Genomic DNA, 15,829 nt, shown 5'->3' on the forward strand with positions numbered 1-15,829 from the left:
TTCTCTCTCCGGGAGGATATGTAATTAACTTGAGTCCATTTATACTGCCTGTTTCAATGGCCTCCCCCATTCCACAACTCCATTACCGTTTGAGAGAAAAGTTCAGCCTGTTTTCCCTCGTGAAGGACAGGGACAGGAGTCATTAATGGAGGAAAACTTCCTGACCCAACAACTGGGCTCACCTGTTACTGGGCTAGAGTGCTCCTAACTCTCAAAAGTTCCTAAAACCAATAGCTGTGTAATTAAAGTTTCAGCCATATTCAAATCACATGGAAGGAACATAGGCACAGGAGAAGGCCATTCGGCCCCTCGAGACTGTTCCACCATTCAATTAGATTACGGCTGATCTGTATCTTAACTCCATTTACCCACCTTCCTTCCGTATCCCTTAATACCCTTACCTAACAAAAATCTATCAGTCTCAGTTTTGAAATTTTCAATTGACCCCCAGCCTCAACAGCTTTTTGGGGGAGAGAGTTCCAGATTTCCACTCCCCTTTGTGTGAAGAAGTGCTTCCTGACATCACCCCTGAACGGACAGGCTCTAATTTTTAGGTTATGCCCCCTTGTCCTGGACTCCCCCCACCAAAGGAAATAGTTTCTCTCTATCTATCCCATCAAATCCTTTAATCATCTTAAACACTTCAATTAGATCACCTCTTAATCTTCTAATCTCGAGGGAATACAAGCCCAGTCTATCCAACCTGTTCTCATAATTTAACCCTTTTAGCCACGGTATAATTCTGGTGAATCTGTGCTGCACCCCCTTCAAGGCCAATATATCCTCCTGAGGTACGGTGCCCAGAACTGAATGCAGTACTCCATCACCAAGACCGCCTACTTCCACCTCTGTAATATCACCCACCTCCACCCCTGCCTCAGCCCATCTGCTGCCGAAACCCTCATCCGTGCCTTTGTTACCTCCAGACTTGACTATTCCAATGCTCTCCTGGCCGGCCTCCCAACTTCTACTCTCCGTAAACTTGAGCTCATCCAAAACTCTACTGTCCGTATCCTAACTCGCACCAAGTCCTGTTCACCCATCACCCCTGTGCTCGCTGACCTACATTGGCTCCCGGTCCAGCAACACCTTGACTTTAAAATTCTCATCCTCGTTTTCGAATCCCTCCATGGCCTCGTCCCTCTAAAACCCTCCGAGATCTCTTCGTTACTCCAATTCTGGCCTCTTGCGCATCCCCGATTTCCATCGCTCCACCATTGGCGGCCGTGCCTTCAGCTGCCTGGGCCCTAAGCTCTGGAATTCCCTCCCTAAACCTCTCCGCCTCTCCACTCCTTTAAGACGCTCCTTAAAAACTACCTCTTGTCACCTGTCCTAATATCTCCCTATGTGGCTCATTGTCAAATTATGTATGATAATGTTACTGTGAAGCACCTTGGGATGTTTTACTACGTTAAAGGTGCTATATAAATGCAAGTTGTTGTTGTTGGGACACAGACTCGTCCCATTTGCTGCACAGATCCTGAGGTCACTCCAGATGTTTAGGGAGTGTGGGGCCTGGGTGGACGAAGACATGGCAGCCAGCAGTGAGGCAAAAGGTGGGAGGGGAATGCACAAGAGGCCAGAGTCAGAGAAATGGAGAGTTAGGGATGATTATGGGGAGTGGCAGGACTGTGGGCTGGGCTGTATCTCACTCAAGAGCTGGAGTTTATTTCCCTGTTGTACTGTGTGTATTGATGGGTTTGTTAGCATTTATTGTGACTAATTTTAGAATTTAAATAAAAATTGATGCTGGTTCTCCAGAACTACAGCCCTGCCTGACAGGTTTGCATGTAGCAGCGCTGTTTGTGTTTTTTTAATATAAAGTATGCAAAGAAAGGAGGTAGATTTTGTTTGTTCAAGGAGACCACAGCTCCATGGCTACAGATTGCAAATGGAATATAATCACCCTTTGCTGGGCTCCAGCTACTTGTTTTGTAATTGTCTCTGGGACTCCTTAGACGTTGATACTTGCTTGGGTCTCCGTAGAGACCAGATCACCTCCATTTGATTCACACACTGATCACAAGGGTTATGGTTCCAGCCCCACAGCACATGGCCGTCACTAACCTGCAATGTAGAAGCTCAGGGACTGTGCCCAGATTGCCTTGGAATCTACTCCTGTTGCTTTGAAATGCTAGATTTCCCAAGCCTATTCCACAAAAAGAGCAGTGTTCTTTTAAACGGGTTGGCCCATTGTTTTGATGTCTATGGGTCGACCTTGTCTGGGAAATTAATTGGTTAGAACATTGGACACCATGGGAAGGGAGTTGTCGCTCCCAGGCAGATAAGCAACACCTGTGGAAAATTTACACCGTCCTGGTATGTAACTCCACATTTCCCCATTCAATCCACGTTGTCATTTTATTCCACCACCTCCCTATAGTTAGGTGTGCAGGAACCTTGCTGTAGGGAGATAAGGAGAGCTTCCTACCAAAAGAGCAACCTTTCATTTATATAGTGCCTTTCAGAACATCCCAAAGTGCTTCACAGCCAATGGAGTACATCAGAAGTGTAATCACTGTTGTGTTGTAGGGAAATGCAGTAGCCAATTTGCACACAGCAAGGTCCACAAACAGCAATAGGATGTGATTTGTTTAGTCCAGGGTCGTCTTGTTTTTTTTTTGAAGGGGGGTAGGGGGTGAATGAGTGAAAGAGAGGGGGACAAAGAAAAGATAAAAGGAAGATGACCTCATAACCCCTAATTGCAAGTCGGTTGATCAGGAGGGTGCATTCTGGGTTGCTAGGAAATTGCAGGATATCAGTATTCACAGGACACCTGGTGAACTCACTTCCCCAGTGCAGGAGTTGGTAAATTAAGTCCCTAAACTGATGGTCTACTTTTCTCCCCTCTTCCAGTGCAGAAGGTTCCAACTCAGTATCCATGAGGTGTTTTCGCTGACTGATCACTAAATATAGCATCAACCTCAGAGCAAACCTAGAGAGTAGAGCCACATCCTGTAGCATAGAACCAGCAGTTACCAACACACCTCCATTAACTGTTAAGGTAGAAAATCCATTTTCAGCAGGAAGGAGTGGGATGGAAGAGAAAAACATCAATTGGATTGTTCACAGTTTTATTGGCTTCTTTATTTTATCAAGTTTAGTAAGTCAATTCCTTCAAGAGAGGGAATCCTGAATATGGAGCATCCGGCATAACATCCAGCACCATCGCCAGCCCCTGTGTTGACCATCTAACTAGTGGCATTATCTGCAGGGTAACTGAAGCCCTCATGTCAGAAAACAATGATTTTTTTTAATTATTCATTTGTGGGCATCAGGTATCACCAGCCTTTATTGCCAATCCCTAATTGCCCTTGAGAAGGTGGTGATAAGCCACCTTCTCAAACTGTTGCCGTCCGTGTGGTGAAGGTTCTCCCAGATTGGTGTTAGGGAGTCCCAGGATTTTGACCAGTAACAATGAAGGAATGGTGATATATTTCCAAGTGAGGATGTTGAGGATTCCTTGGAGGGGAATATATAGGCAGTAGGTGTTCCTATGCACCTGCTGCCCTTGTCCTTCTAGGTGGGAGAGGTCGTGGGTTTGGGAGGTGCTGTTGAAGAAGCCTTGGCAAGTTGCTGCAGTGCATCCTGTGGATGGTACACACTGCAGCCACTGTGCGCCAGTGAAGAGAGTGAATGTTTAGGGTGGTGGATGGGATGCCAAACAGGCAGTCTGCTTTGTCCTGGATGGTGTCAAGCTTCTTGAGTGTTGTTGGAGCTGCACTCATCCAGGCAAGTGGAGAGTATTCCATCACACTCCTGACTGATGCCTTGTAAATGGTGGAAAGGCTTTGGGGAGTCAGGAGGTGAGTCACTTGCTGCAGAATACCCAGCCTCTGACCTGCTCTTGCAGCCACAGTATTTATGTGGGTGCAGCAGGAATGTCAGCTTGGCTTATGGGCTCAAATCTCAAGTGGGACTTGAACCACAACCTTTTAACTCAGGAGAGGGAGAGAGTCCTACCACTGAGCCATAGCTAACAATAGCAACAGATCCTACCAAAGGAGATTAGAGTTTCACATACAGAAAATCACTGCTCCACTTGTGCACAACATTGGATGAAATGGGTTGCTTATGTAGGAAGCATCAGTGTTTTGAATGTGGTGAAGATTATAAAATTACCCAAGACTTTTAATCCTACCTTGTTACTTACACTAAGGTCTGAATTTGACTAAGTGTCTGGAGTTAAGGGTTTTCAGCACTTCAAATAAAATCCACAAATCCAAAGAATCACTCAGCCAATGTTTTAATGTCACACTACACAGGTCAGGTGCTTTACAGCCAATGACTATCTACTGGCAGCTTGCAACTGATGTTCCTTCTTGAAGGAAGTCATGAATTCTGCCAGCTTCTGAGTTTCTTCCACTGTCACAGCATTGTAGAGAGAGGCACAGATCCCACCAACTAATCTAGAAACAAGTAGTTAGCAGTCAGTTTAGGGAAATTGCACAGAGACAGTCTCAATCACACCTTGTTCACAGGTCCTGATCTACATAGATATATTTTGCAAAGCCAATCACAATACAAATGGCAGTTGAGCTTCAACTGGAGAGACTTGCTCATTATTGCGGTGTATATTTAGGATTGTATGTGTTAAGCAAGTATTATGGAGGTTATTGGCATTCCCCCACCCACCAGCTCCTTACACATCCTCTGTAGAGGTGGAACCAGCTAACCTGCCCCCCAGGTTTTTGCCAAGCTGGATAGTAAGGCAGCCAATCATAGCCAGGATGACTCAGTCTCCCCTTGGTTTTGGGGGGGGGGGGGGGGGGGGAAGATGGAGGAGAAGAGAAAGACAGGAACATCTGTCTTGGATCCCACACAAGGAGGACACTGAAATGTACCAAGCAGTAGTGGCAGGAATTAATTTTAGTGCAATAATTGATAAAGCTCATTTAAACTCAATTACTCCCCACCCCAAACCAAACATGGCAACAGGGTCCTATTTCACAACAGTGAAGCTGGGTCCCAGTTGGTTGATATCATGACTTGTCCATGCTGGTTTATACTCAACACTAGCCTCCTCCCTCCCCTCATCAGCATATCCTTCTATTCCTTTCTCTAGTTTCCCCTGAAATGCATCTATGCTAGTCACTTCAACCACTGCATGTGGGAGCGAGTTCCACATTCTAACCACTCTGGGTAAAGAAATTTCTTCTGAATTCATTATTGGATTTATTAGTGATTATCTTATATTTATGGCCCATGGTTTTGGTCTCCCCAAAGTGGAAACATTTTCTCTACATCTACCTGATCAAACAGTCATAATTTTAAAGACCTCCATTAGGTCACCCCTCAGCCTTCTCTTTTCTAGAAGAAAGCCTCAGCCTGCACAATCTTTCTGAAAAACTTAGACTTGTCATCTAGAAGAGTGTTACTGTACTAGGGATACCAATACATAAGGTACATAGCACTACTGATGTAAAATAATGAGGGGAGAGGATATTGAGCAGGAGATGGGAAAAATTTGAAGGTGATAGGGAGGAAGTGAAAAGGCTGGGGAATCAATCTGGAATTGTTTGTGTAATGACTCTCCCATTCTCATGTTCCAGTTTACCTGTGGCCCTTTAATGAAATCATACCGACTTCAGCTGCTTTATCAAGGAAGGTCTGTTCAAGGACATCATTCCCATCAGGGCCACCAATCCGGAATATTACATTCATTCTGCTTCTACACCTCACATCAACAGGGCATCTACCAGGAAGCAATGGTTTGATATTATTCAGTGCTGTGTTGCAAAACATTTACCCACTAGAAACAGCTTTGAAATGAATCAACTCACACATAGAATCCATCAGAGTCACCAATCACATCATAGAGCAACTTTGATTTAACAACACTGTTTTGTTCCATTGCTTCAGGACCCCCATTTCTCTTTATCCAATCCAAGACCAAGCACATGATATAAATACTGAAAGAAAGGCAGACATCTGATTTGATAACCTCCAGGGGTCACACCAATACAACATTTACAATATACAAAATACAACTGAAGTACCCAGTCACAGGTTCTCTCCCATCTTCATTGGGCAGGAAAAATGTAGTGTTTGTAGTGGTCCTGAAGTTATACTGTAGGCTGCTATTAAACTACATCAAATTCCTGTATTTACTTTATATGGGTCAACACCTCTGCTAAAATAGAAAAGGTGTTCAGTTTGTATGTTAGTATCCCACTGCATTATTCCATTAACTGGAGACCACTACCAGATACAGTAATGTCACAGTAAGGTAAGGACTTCATTGTGTATTTATCAATCTTGTCAAAGAGAAAGTTGAAATGTGTGCACTGACAATTTGTGGTTTTAGCCACGAGTTCCATCTCACACATCTGGAGGATACCAAGCCTTGACAACCTACACCCAAAGATCACTGGACCATTTGGGTTTCTCAGTAGTTTGGTTTGGAGACCCTCAAACATGGTGATGGGTTTCTGCGCAAACATCTGGGAGGCCAGGTCAAAAAAGGCTTCATGAAGATGTACACCAACTACAGAGTCAATGCAAATTTTCCATCACTGAAGAGGCTAGAGCTCCAGTTTCAATACATTTTCCATGTTTGCATTTGGTGATGCTACATGAATAGGACCTGAAACATTAGGAGGTTCAACTGAAGAGCTCAAGAGTTTAATATCTAATTCTTCTAAACTACTGGACTATCATACCTACCTGTAACATGGGGGAGTATTGTAAAGGCTTTCTGCTTGCAGTTTATAGTCAAACACTATCGGACACCCACTGAGCGCGAATCCCAGGAGATCTTCTCGGACTAGTACTACCGTCAATCCTGCACAGCCCAGGTTTTTCTGGGCAGCAGCAAATATCACACCAAACTTCAGAGGCAGGGAGGGTGGGTAATCAGCAAAAGAAAAAAAAAAGTTAGCACAAGTTGTTGACATCCAATTCTATTGTAAAAATCAAGGACAATGCACCACCTACCTTTATCTCCCAGTACTGTTAGAGTCTCCACTAAAAAGGGAGGTGGTCTCTGTGGATTTGTTGTTTTATACAGACCTACCTTGGAGACATCCAAGGGCTTGGAAAGGAAGTTGGACGACATGTCGGAGATCAGAACAGCTTCCTTGGAATCTGGGATGAAGTGAAACTCCACCCCATTGATTGAATCATTGGCACAGTAATAGAGGTAGGAGGAGTCAGAACTGAGATCCCAACTGTTGGGATCAGGGATACCTACAAAAGAGATAAACTTTAGAATTTTTCTCAACAGCACCTCCCAAACCTGAGACCTCTACCACCTAGAAGGACAAGGGCAGCCAGTGCACAGGAACACCACCACCTCGACTTGGAAATATATCTGTCATTCCTTCATTGTCGCTGTGTCAAAATCCTGGAACACCCTCACTAACAGCACTGTGGGAGCATCTTCACCACTCGGACTGCAGTTGTTCAAGGTGGCAGCTCACCATCACCTTCTCAAGGGGCAACTGGGGATGGGCAATAGATGCCAGTCTTGCTAGCAACACCCACATCCCCAAAATGAAGAAAAAAAATTCAGCCTTTACCCAACATCGAGCATCTACAGATCCCCAGGATTTGAGCAGGTGAGGAAGTGGAGATTTATATATAGTTTTGCTGATAATTATGGGATGTTAAGGACTTTGATACTGGGTGCACTTCTTTTAATGATACTACTTTTAGCTTGGTGACCCAGGCACATCCAGACCAGAGCACACCATCCACATGGACTGAGGGCAGGCCCCATCTGTCCCTGGAAAGCCCACTGGCTGTAAGTAGCTCATCCCAAGATGCCAGGTGGGAATTACACAAACCCACCATGGCTGGGATTCAAACCGCCAGCTTCAGGGCTCAGTAACAATCCCATTAAAAGCCTTACTTGTGTACGTGTCTTGTTCAGGGTGGACAATCTTCACTTTCCCCAACTTCTCAGCCTCTCTGGCTGCCTCGGCAGACCAGGCTCCGGTGACCACATAATCCGCACATCTCGCATCCTTCAGCCCGATGAGGTTGAAGGGGACGGCACTGAATTGACCACTCCCACCACCCTGCAAAAACAAGATCTTGTAGCTCTCTGGGATCTTCCTGTAAAGACAGTTAGAAAATAACAAGAAATAGGAGAAGGAGTAGGCCGTACAGCCCCTCAAGCCTGTTCCGCCATTTAATAAAATCATGGCTGATCTTTGACCTCAACTCCACTTTCCTGCCTGATCCTCATATCCCTTGATTCCCTCAAGAGTCCAAAAATCTATCCATCTCAGCCATGAATATACTCAATGACTCAGCATCCACAGCCCTCTGGGGTAGAGCATTCCAAATATTCACAACCCTTTGAAGAAATTTCTCATCTCAGTTCTACATGACTGACCTCTTATCCTGAGACTATGACCCCTAGTTCTAGACTCTCCAGCCAGGGGAACCAGCCTCTCAGCATCTACCCCATCAAGCTCCCTCAGAATCTTATATGTTTCAATGAGATCACCTCTCAATCTTCTAAACTCCAGAGAGTATCGGCCCATTCTACTCAATCTCTCCTCAAAGGAGAGCCCTCTCATCCCAGGAATCAATCTAGTGAACCTTCATTGCACAACCTCTAAGGCAAGTATATCCTTCTTTAGATAAGGGGACCAAAACTGTACACAGTACTCCAGGTGTGGTCTCACCAAAGCCCTATACAATTGCAGCAAAACTTCCTTATTCTTTTAATCTATCCAAGTGGACTGGAGTACTAGAGGGGCTGAATGTTCAGCAAGAAGACGACTAAGTGAGAAGCAGAGTTCTCTCCCCTCCTTCCCAGGCTGTGCTGCCAATCCTCCCAAATCACTCAAGTGGGAAGAATCTAAATAGCAGTCATCCACTTGCTACTGACTTGGGGTGGAGAGAGGGGGCAGATTCTCCTCTCTAATGCTGGGGTCACTGGATAGTGAGCAGGGGTCCAGGGTGATTTTCCCTGGGTTCAGCCCAGGGGCAAGGAGGTCAACTGCAGCATCTGCATCAGCCGAAACAGTACAAGACCAGCGATGCAACAGGAGAACATCTGGTCTGGATATTTGATAACAGTCTATTTATCATTACAATAATCAACAAGCAATGGTCAGGAAGGGAGGGAAATTCTGGGCACCACACTTTAGGAAGGTGTGAAGGCAGAGGAGATTTTAGCGTGGTATCAGGGATGAGGAATGTTAGTTATGTGGAGAGACTGGAGAAGCTGGAATTGTTCTCCTTAGAACAGAAAAGGAGAAGGGAAGATTTAATAGGTGTTCAAAATTATGAAGGGTTTTGATAGAGTAAATAAGGAGAAACTGTTTCCAGTGGCAGAAGGGTCAGTAACCAGAGGGGACAGGTTTAAGATAATTGGCAAAAGCAAGAGGTGATGATTAGGATTTTTTTTTTAAAGTTATGATCTGGAATTCACTGCCTGAAAGGACAGTGGAAGCAGATTCAATAGTAACTTTCAAAAGGAATTGGATAATGGGAAAGAAAATTTGCACAGCTATGGGGAAAGAGTAGGGGAGCAGGACTCATTGGATAGCTCTTTCAAAGAGCCCACACAGGCATGATGGGCCAAATGGCCTCCTTCTGTGCTGTATGATTCTATCTTAGCTCTAAACGTTAGTATAGACAATAGACTGATTCAGTACCCCAGCCCACGAGCATTAGAATGGGATTCCCAGTAATTTCACAATAAAATCCCACGGTTCCCATAATCGTTTTCTTTTGCTGTGAAGTCAGTTTATTAAAATGGGACCAATTATCAGGGCAGGTTGGCCAGTTTAGGGGGTCGCTTTGGTTCGATCTGATTGATTAGAATAATTCAACGGGCCAGTCAGATAGTTTGAACCGGACGGCGATTACTCACAGCAGATTGGTCAAATCGGCTTTGGCCGCGTCCAGGATTTCAGTGAACTCTGGCGATCGGTGGCTCATTTCTGTTCAATTGATAATACACAGGGGGTTAATTTAATACACAGGGGGTTAATTTAATACACAGGGGGTTAATTTAATACACAGGGGGTTAATTTAATACACGGGGGGTTAATTCACGAGGCACAAGCAATCGGCAGAGATTAATGGGCAGCATTACTAGAAACTGACCTAGAACACCGACCCCAAGTCCACGGTAATCGAGCAGGTCCTTCTGAGCTTGAGCCAACACCTGGAAAAAAAACAGCGTTACATTACACATCTGTCAAGGAGGGTCCGCGGGATAGACCCCACCTGGGGGAGAGAGTTACACCCCACTATTAACATCACTGCGATTAGACAACTCCTTCAACCCAGAGTCTCTGCTGATTAATGTAACAGCAGCCGGGGAAAATAGGACTTCATCTGAATTTACCCCCGGCATTAAAGCCTTAAGTTTATTTAAACTAAACTTAGTTCCTTCAGTTTGAATATCCTGCTGTGTCCAGAGGCTCATGTTTTAAGAGTTACATTTAAGCCATGTCTCGCACTGAATGATTACAGCCTGCAAAAGGCAGTCCCTGTATCAGTGCTGGGACCTGCACCCAGGAGGATTACTGCAGGCCAGTGAGTGCTACACTGGGCAGGGGGCTGTTGCTCACAGCTCTCTAAGCAAACACCCCCCCACCCCATTCACTCATTCACCGAGAGGGGAAGCCTGGAACATCCTGAGGCAAAGTTAACCACAGACTTCCTGTTCTCCATTATTAGACAAGGGCTTAAGGAGCAGGGGTTAAATAATGACCCCCAGCTGCTCTCATTGGCTATTCTCACACCATGCTGGCATTTAGCACTCAGGGATTGGTTAGAATCTACTTCCATAGTGGTTAGTGACAGTGCTATCCCCCTTTAACCCAGCAGAGTCCCTGTGGTGAATATCTCCGGTCAATCCCCGTCACATCCACACATCTTTGGCTTTTAAATCCACGGTACAATCTCAATGTACATGTAAATTACTTAACAAGGGGTCTGGAGCGATGAATTGGCTCTGTGGGGAAATGTTAAATCATGAATGGAATAGTAGGAGTGAGGGAAACAAAGAGTCAGCTCTGTGTGAACACGAGCAGCAGGCACATGGGAACAACACCACCTGCACGTTCCCCTCCAAGTCACACGCCATCCCGACTTGGAAATATATCGCCGTTCCTTCATCGTCACTGGGTCAAAATCATGGAACTCCCTCCCTAACAGCACTGTGGGAGAACCGTCACCACACGGACTGCAGCGGTTCAAGAAGGCGGCTCACCACCACCTTCTCAAGGGGCAATTAGGGATGGGCAATAAATGCCGGCCTCGCCAGCGACGCCCACGACCCATGAACGAATAAAAAAAACTTTAGAATTTAACCTCTGGTATAAATGGCACTGGGATAAATAACACTGGGATAAATAACACTGGGATAAATAACACTGGGATAAATTACACTGGGATAAATTACACTGGGATAAATTATAGTAGGATAAATTGCAGTGGGATAAATTACAGTGGTGTACAGTATCCTGTCATGGACCATAATTTACCATCATCAGCAAACAACTTTGCAGGATTGTGAGAAAGACACCTAGCTACTGAACAAACATAGCAACCAGGCAAAGACCCTTTAGGTGAGCACACAGGTCACGGCAACATTATGCAAATGTTATACATCTAGGAACATAGGGACAGGAGGAGGCCATTCAACCCCTCGAGCCTGTTCCTCCATTCAATTACATCATGGCTGATCTGTATCTTAACTCCATTTACCCGCCTTGGTTCCGTAACCCTTAGTACCCTTGTCTAACAAAAATCTATCAATCACAGTTTTGAAATTTTCAATCGACTCCCAGTCTCAACAGTTTTTTGGGGAGAGAGTTCCAGATTTCCACTCCCCTTTGTGTGAAGAAATGCTTCCTGACATCACTCCTGAATGGCCTATAATTATTTGTAACCTTAATTTTAAGGTTCTGCCCCCTTGCTCTGGACTCCCCTACCTGAGGAAATAGTTTCTCTCTATCTACCCTATCAAATCACATGGCTAACCCAGGTGCCTGACCCATTTGGAAATCTATCAACGTGGTTAAAAGTCTCTGGAACAAGCTACAGAGAAACAAGCACAGATAGCATGTCTGTCTGCCTGACGTGGAGTGCTCACTGTCACCCTGTAGCAACGCACCCCATCCGCCAAAGTCTAGGGAACCTATGGTGCAAGTTGGCAAGAGTCAATGTTTAGGGATCCCCAAGTGTGTGTAGGGATACTGATGGAGATTAACCAGCAGAAATGGCACAATTTACCAACACAGAGCACTGGTGAACCTTCCATTGCTTGTCCAGTTAGGACCACCCTGCTCATTGGGGCATTGGTTTGGAGGGTTGTCTGGAGCCGAATGGGAAGAATCCCAGCCCCCCAGTGTCTCCCCCTCCAGGTTCCGTTGGTGAGCCAGGCTCGGTCCCCTGGAGTAGCGCGGCACGGCCTGGCTCAGGTATCGCGTTACCCAATCTACCACGGAGGGTTGGCATGGGTCAGAACTTCCATCCCCCGGCTTGTCATCTTTTTTTTCCACAATCAAATGATAATTTTATTGTCCGGATCAATGAAGCTCTCCAGTCCCTACGGTGCCCACTGGTCGCGGAGAGCCTCAAGTATATCGGCAGACACCTTGTGCCCCTTCTCCAAGGCCACCCGAGCACGGAGAATGCCCAGCTTGTCATCTTAGAGCCACTGCAACTCCAAAGAGACCCCAAGTATTCCTGTAATATTCCGGTTACACCACCAGAGGTCGATAAAAGTCTCTGTAAAAAAGGGTTTGATGATTTTTGACATTGAAACATTGCCATCCTACTGGAAGGGAAATTATCTGAGAGAGAGAGTGAGAGTGAGAGAGAGAAGAAAACCGACTCACTTATAACACAAAAACAACAAGAGCTCCCACTCGAGACATAATCCAGGCCGACACTCCCAGTGCAGTACTGAGGGAGTGCTGCACTGTCGGAGGTGCCGTCTTTTGGATGAGACGTTAAACTGAGTCTGCCCTCTCAGGTGGATGTAAAAGATCCCACGGTATTATTCGAAGAAGAGCAGGAGAGTTCTCAGCGGTGTCCTGGCCAATATTTACCCCTCAATGAACTTTTATTTAAAAAACACAGATTATCTGATTACAAAAGCAAGGAAGTCATGATGAACTTTATAAAACACTGGTTCGGCCACAACTGGAATATTGTGGTCAATTTTGGGCACTGTAGATAGAGAGAAACTGTTCCCATTGGCGGAAGGGTCAAGAACCAGAGGACGTGGATTTAAGGTGATTGGCAAAAGAACCAAAGGTGACATGAGGAAAAACTTTTTTACACAGTGACTGGTTAGGATCTGGAATGCACTGCCCGAGGGGGTGGTGGAGGCAGATTCAATCATGGCCTTCAAAAGGGAACTGGATAAGTACTTGAAGGAAAAAAAATTGCTGGGCTACAGGGAAAGGGCGGGGGAGTGGGACTAACTGGATTGCTCTTGCATAGAGCCAGCGCGGACTCGATGGGCAGAATGGCCTCCTTCCGTGCTGTAAACTTTCTATGATTCTATGATCTGATCATTATCTCATTGCTGTTTGTGGGAGCTTGTTGTGCGTAAATTCCTTACCCACTTGTGCTGCCATTTCTCTTTCAATCTACCTCTCTCTCCTCCTTTAAGACGCTCCTTAAAATCTACCTCTTTGACCAAACTTTTGGTCGCCTGTCCTAATATCTCCTTATTTGGCTCAGTGTCAAATTTTGTTTGATAATCACTCCTATGAAGCGCCTTGGGACGTTTTACTACATTAAAGGCGCTATATAAATGCAAGTTGTTGTTGTTGAGTCACTGATTTTATTTCAATTTTATCATCCATTTTCTTCAACCAATAAATATTGATCTATATTAATGATCTGGACTTGGGTATAAGGGGCATAATTTCAAAGTTTGAAGATGAACAAAACTTGGAAATGTAGTAAAAAACATGGAGGATAGCAACAGACTTCAGGAGGCCATAGACAGACTGGTGAAATGGGCAGACACAGGGCAGATAAAATTTAACACAGGGAAGTGTGAAGTGATACATTTTGGAAGGAAGAATGAGGAGAGGCAATATAAACTAAATTGTACAATTTTAAAGGGGGTGCAGGAACAGAGAGACCTGGGGGTGTATGTACACAAATCTTTGAAGGTTGATAAGACTGTTTAAAAAAACATATGGGGTCCTGAGCTTTGTAAATAGAGTACAAAAGCAAGGAAGTTATGCTAAACCTTTATAAATCACTTGTTAGGCCTCAGCTGGAATATTGTGACCAATTCTGGGCTCCACATTTTAGGAAGGATGTCAAGGCCTTAGAGAGGGTGCAGAAGAGATTTACTAGAATGGTACCAGGGATGAGGGACTTCAGTTATGTGGAGAGACTGGAGAAACTGGGGTTGTTCTCCTTAGAACAGAGAAGGTTAAGGGGAGATTCGATAGAGGTGTTCAAAATCACGATAGATTTTGATAGAGTGAATAAGGAGAAACTATTTCCACTGGCAGGAGAGTCGGTAACCAGAGGACACAGATTTAAGGTGATTGGCAAAATGAGGAGAATTGAGGAAAAATGAGGAGAATTTTTTTTACACAGCAAGTTGTTATGATCTGGAATGTGCTGCCTGAAAGGGCAGTGGAAGCAGATTCAATCGTGGCTTTCAAAAGGGAATTGGATAAATACTTGAAAAGGGAAAATTTACAGGGCTATGGGGAAAGTGCAGGGGAGTGGGACTAATTGGATAGCTCTATCAAAGAGGCGGCACAGGCACGATGGGCCTCCTTCTGTGCTCTATGATTCTATGATTTGGATCACAAATCACTTCAATAATTTACACTATGATGATGCTGTAATATGTGTTGTGGTACATGATGAATAAATTGGACCTTTTTGTACTTTCGTGTCACACTTTTATTCACACTGCTCACTCTCGCAATGTGCTTTAGTGCACTTCACCTCACAACCACTTGTGAATTGCTGCAGCTCTTTACTTAAAGCATTCACCTGCTCTTTTCTCGAGGAAGTGCTGTGTCTAATTTTGTTCGACATTTTTACAGATTCTCAGATCAATTTAAAAATAAATCATCTGTTGCTGTCACTACACACAACCAATCCCAGTGCTGCTTAGTTACCTGACATGCAGATCAAATTAAAGGCTTTTCTCTCTGATCGTGAAAAGCAAATTTAGGAATGATGCCAAAGAATGATCACATAGAATGAATTTACAAGGGAGGAAGTTCAACAAAAAAAACCCTTGGGAACATTTAAGAGACCGTTGGATGGAGTGACATTGGGGAGGGGGAGGGGATGGGAAGGGAAGGGGAGGGTGGCAGAGACAAGGGGGAAGGGAGGGGGCAAAGACAAAGGGGAAGGGGGCAAAGACGAGGGGGTGGGGAGACGGGAGCAGGAGAAGAAGAGCAGTTCTCCCCGGTGTCCGGCCCAATATTTATCCCTCAACCAATATCACTAAAATCAGATTACCTGGTCATTTATCGCATTGCTGTTTGTGGGATCTTGCTGTGTGCAAATTGGCTGCTGCGTGTCATACATTACAACAGTGACTACACTTCAAAAGTACTTAATTGGCTGTAAAGCACTTTGGGATGTCCTGAGGTTGTGAAAGGCGCTATATAAATGCAAGTCTTTCTTTTATGAAACAACAAGAGCTTTAAAGTTTTCCTGTAAAAGTACACCGCGGTCAATGATGTGAACTCATATCGCAGTTTATTTCCCAGGGAGAACGTGAAATCTGAAATAAAACCTGAATGTTCTGGAAATGAGCTTCACGTCCCACAGCACTCGAAAAGGGAAAGGTTAGAATTTCAGACGGAGAAATGTCATCAGACATAGAAAATAGGAGCAGGAGTAGGCCATTCGG

General features: G+C 44.8%; 1 protein-coding gene across 2 annotated transcripts; it reads right to left on the reverse strand.

Annotated features, from left to right (window-relative positions):
• Positions 1 to 4,230: 4,230 nt before the first annotated feature.
• LOC137342882 (phosphoserine aminotransferase-like) lies at positions 4,231 to 10,657 on the reverse strand. Of its 2 annotated transcripts, XM_068007056.1 has the most exons (9): positions 10,582 to 10,657; positions 10,069 to 10,129; positions 9,833 to 9,902; positions 7,853 to 8,058; positions 7,016 to 7,188; positions 6,667 to 6,830; positions 5,784 to 5,912; positions 5,558 to 5,695; positions 4,231 to 4,409 (listed from the first exon to the last, which is right to left on the reverse strand). In XM_068007056.1, exons 1-9 carry the CDS (start codon positions 10,639 to 10,641, stop codon positions 4,289 to 4,291), a joined length of 1,122 nt encoding a protein of 373 aa, XP_067863157.1. In that variant the 5' UTR covers positions 10,642 to 10,657; the 3' UTR covers positions 4,231 to 4,288. The 2 variants fall into 2 exon arrangements, with proteins under 2 accessions (XP_067863157.1, XP_067863158.1); XM_068007057.1 differs by lacking the exon at positions 5,784 to 5,912.
• Positions 10,658 to 15,829: the final 5,172 nt, after the last annotated feature.

This window comes from Heptranchias perlo, chromosome 26 (assembly GCF_035084215.1).
Source record: "Heptranchias perlo isolate sHepPer1 chromosome 26, sHepPer1.hap1, whole genome shotgun sequence".
NCBI classification, from domain to species: Eukaryota; Metazoa; Chordata; class Chondrichthyes; order Hexanchiformes; family Hexanchidae; genus Heptranchias; species Heptranchias perlo.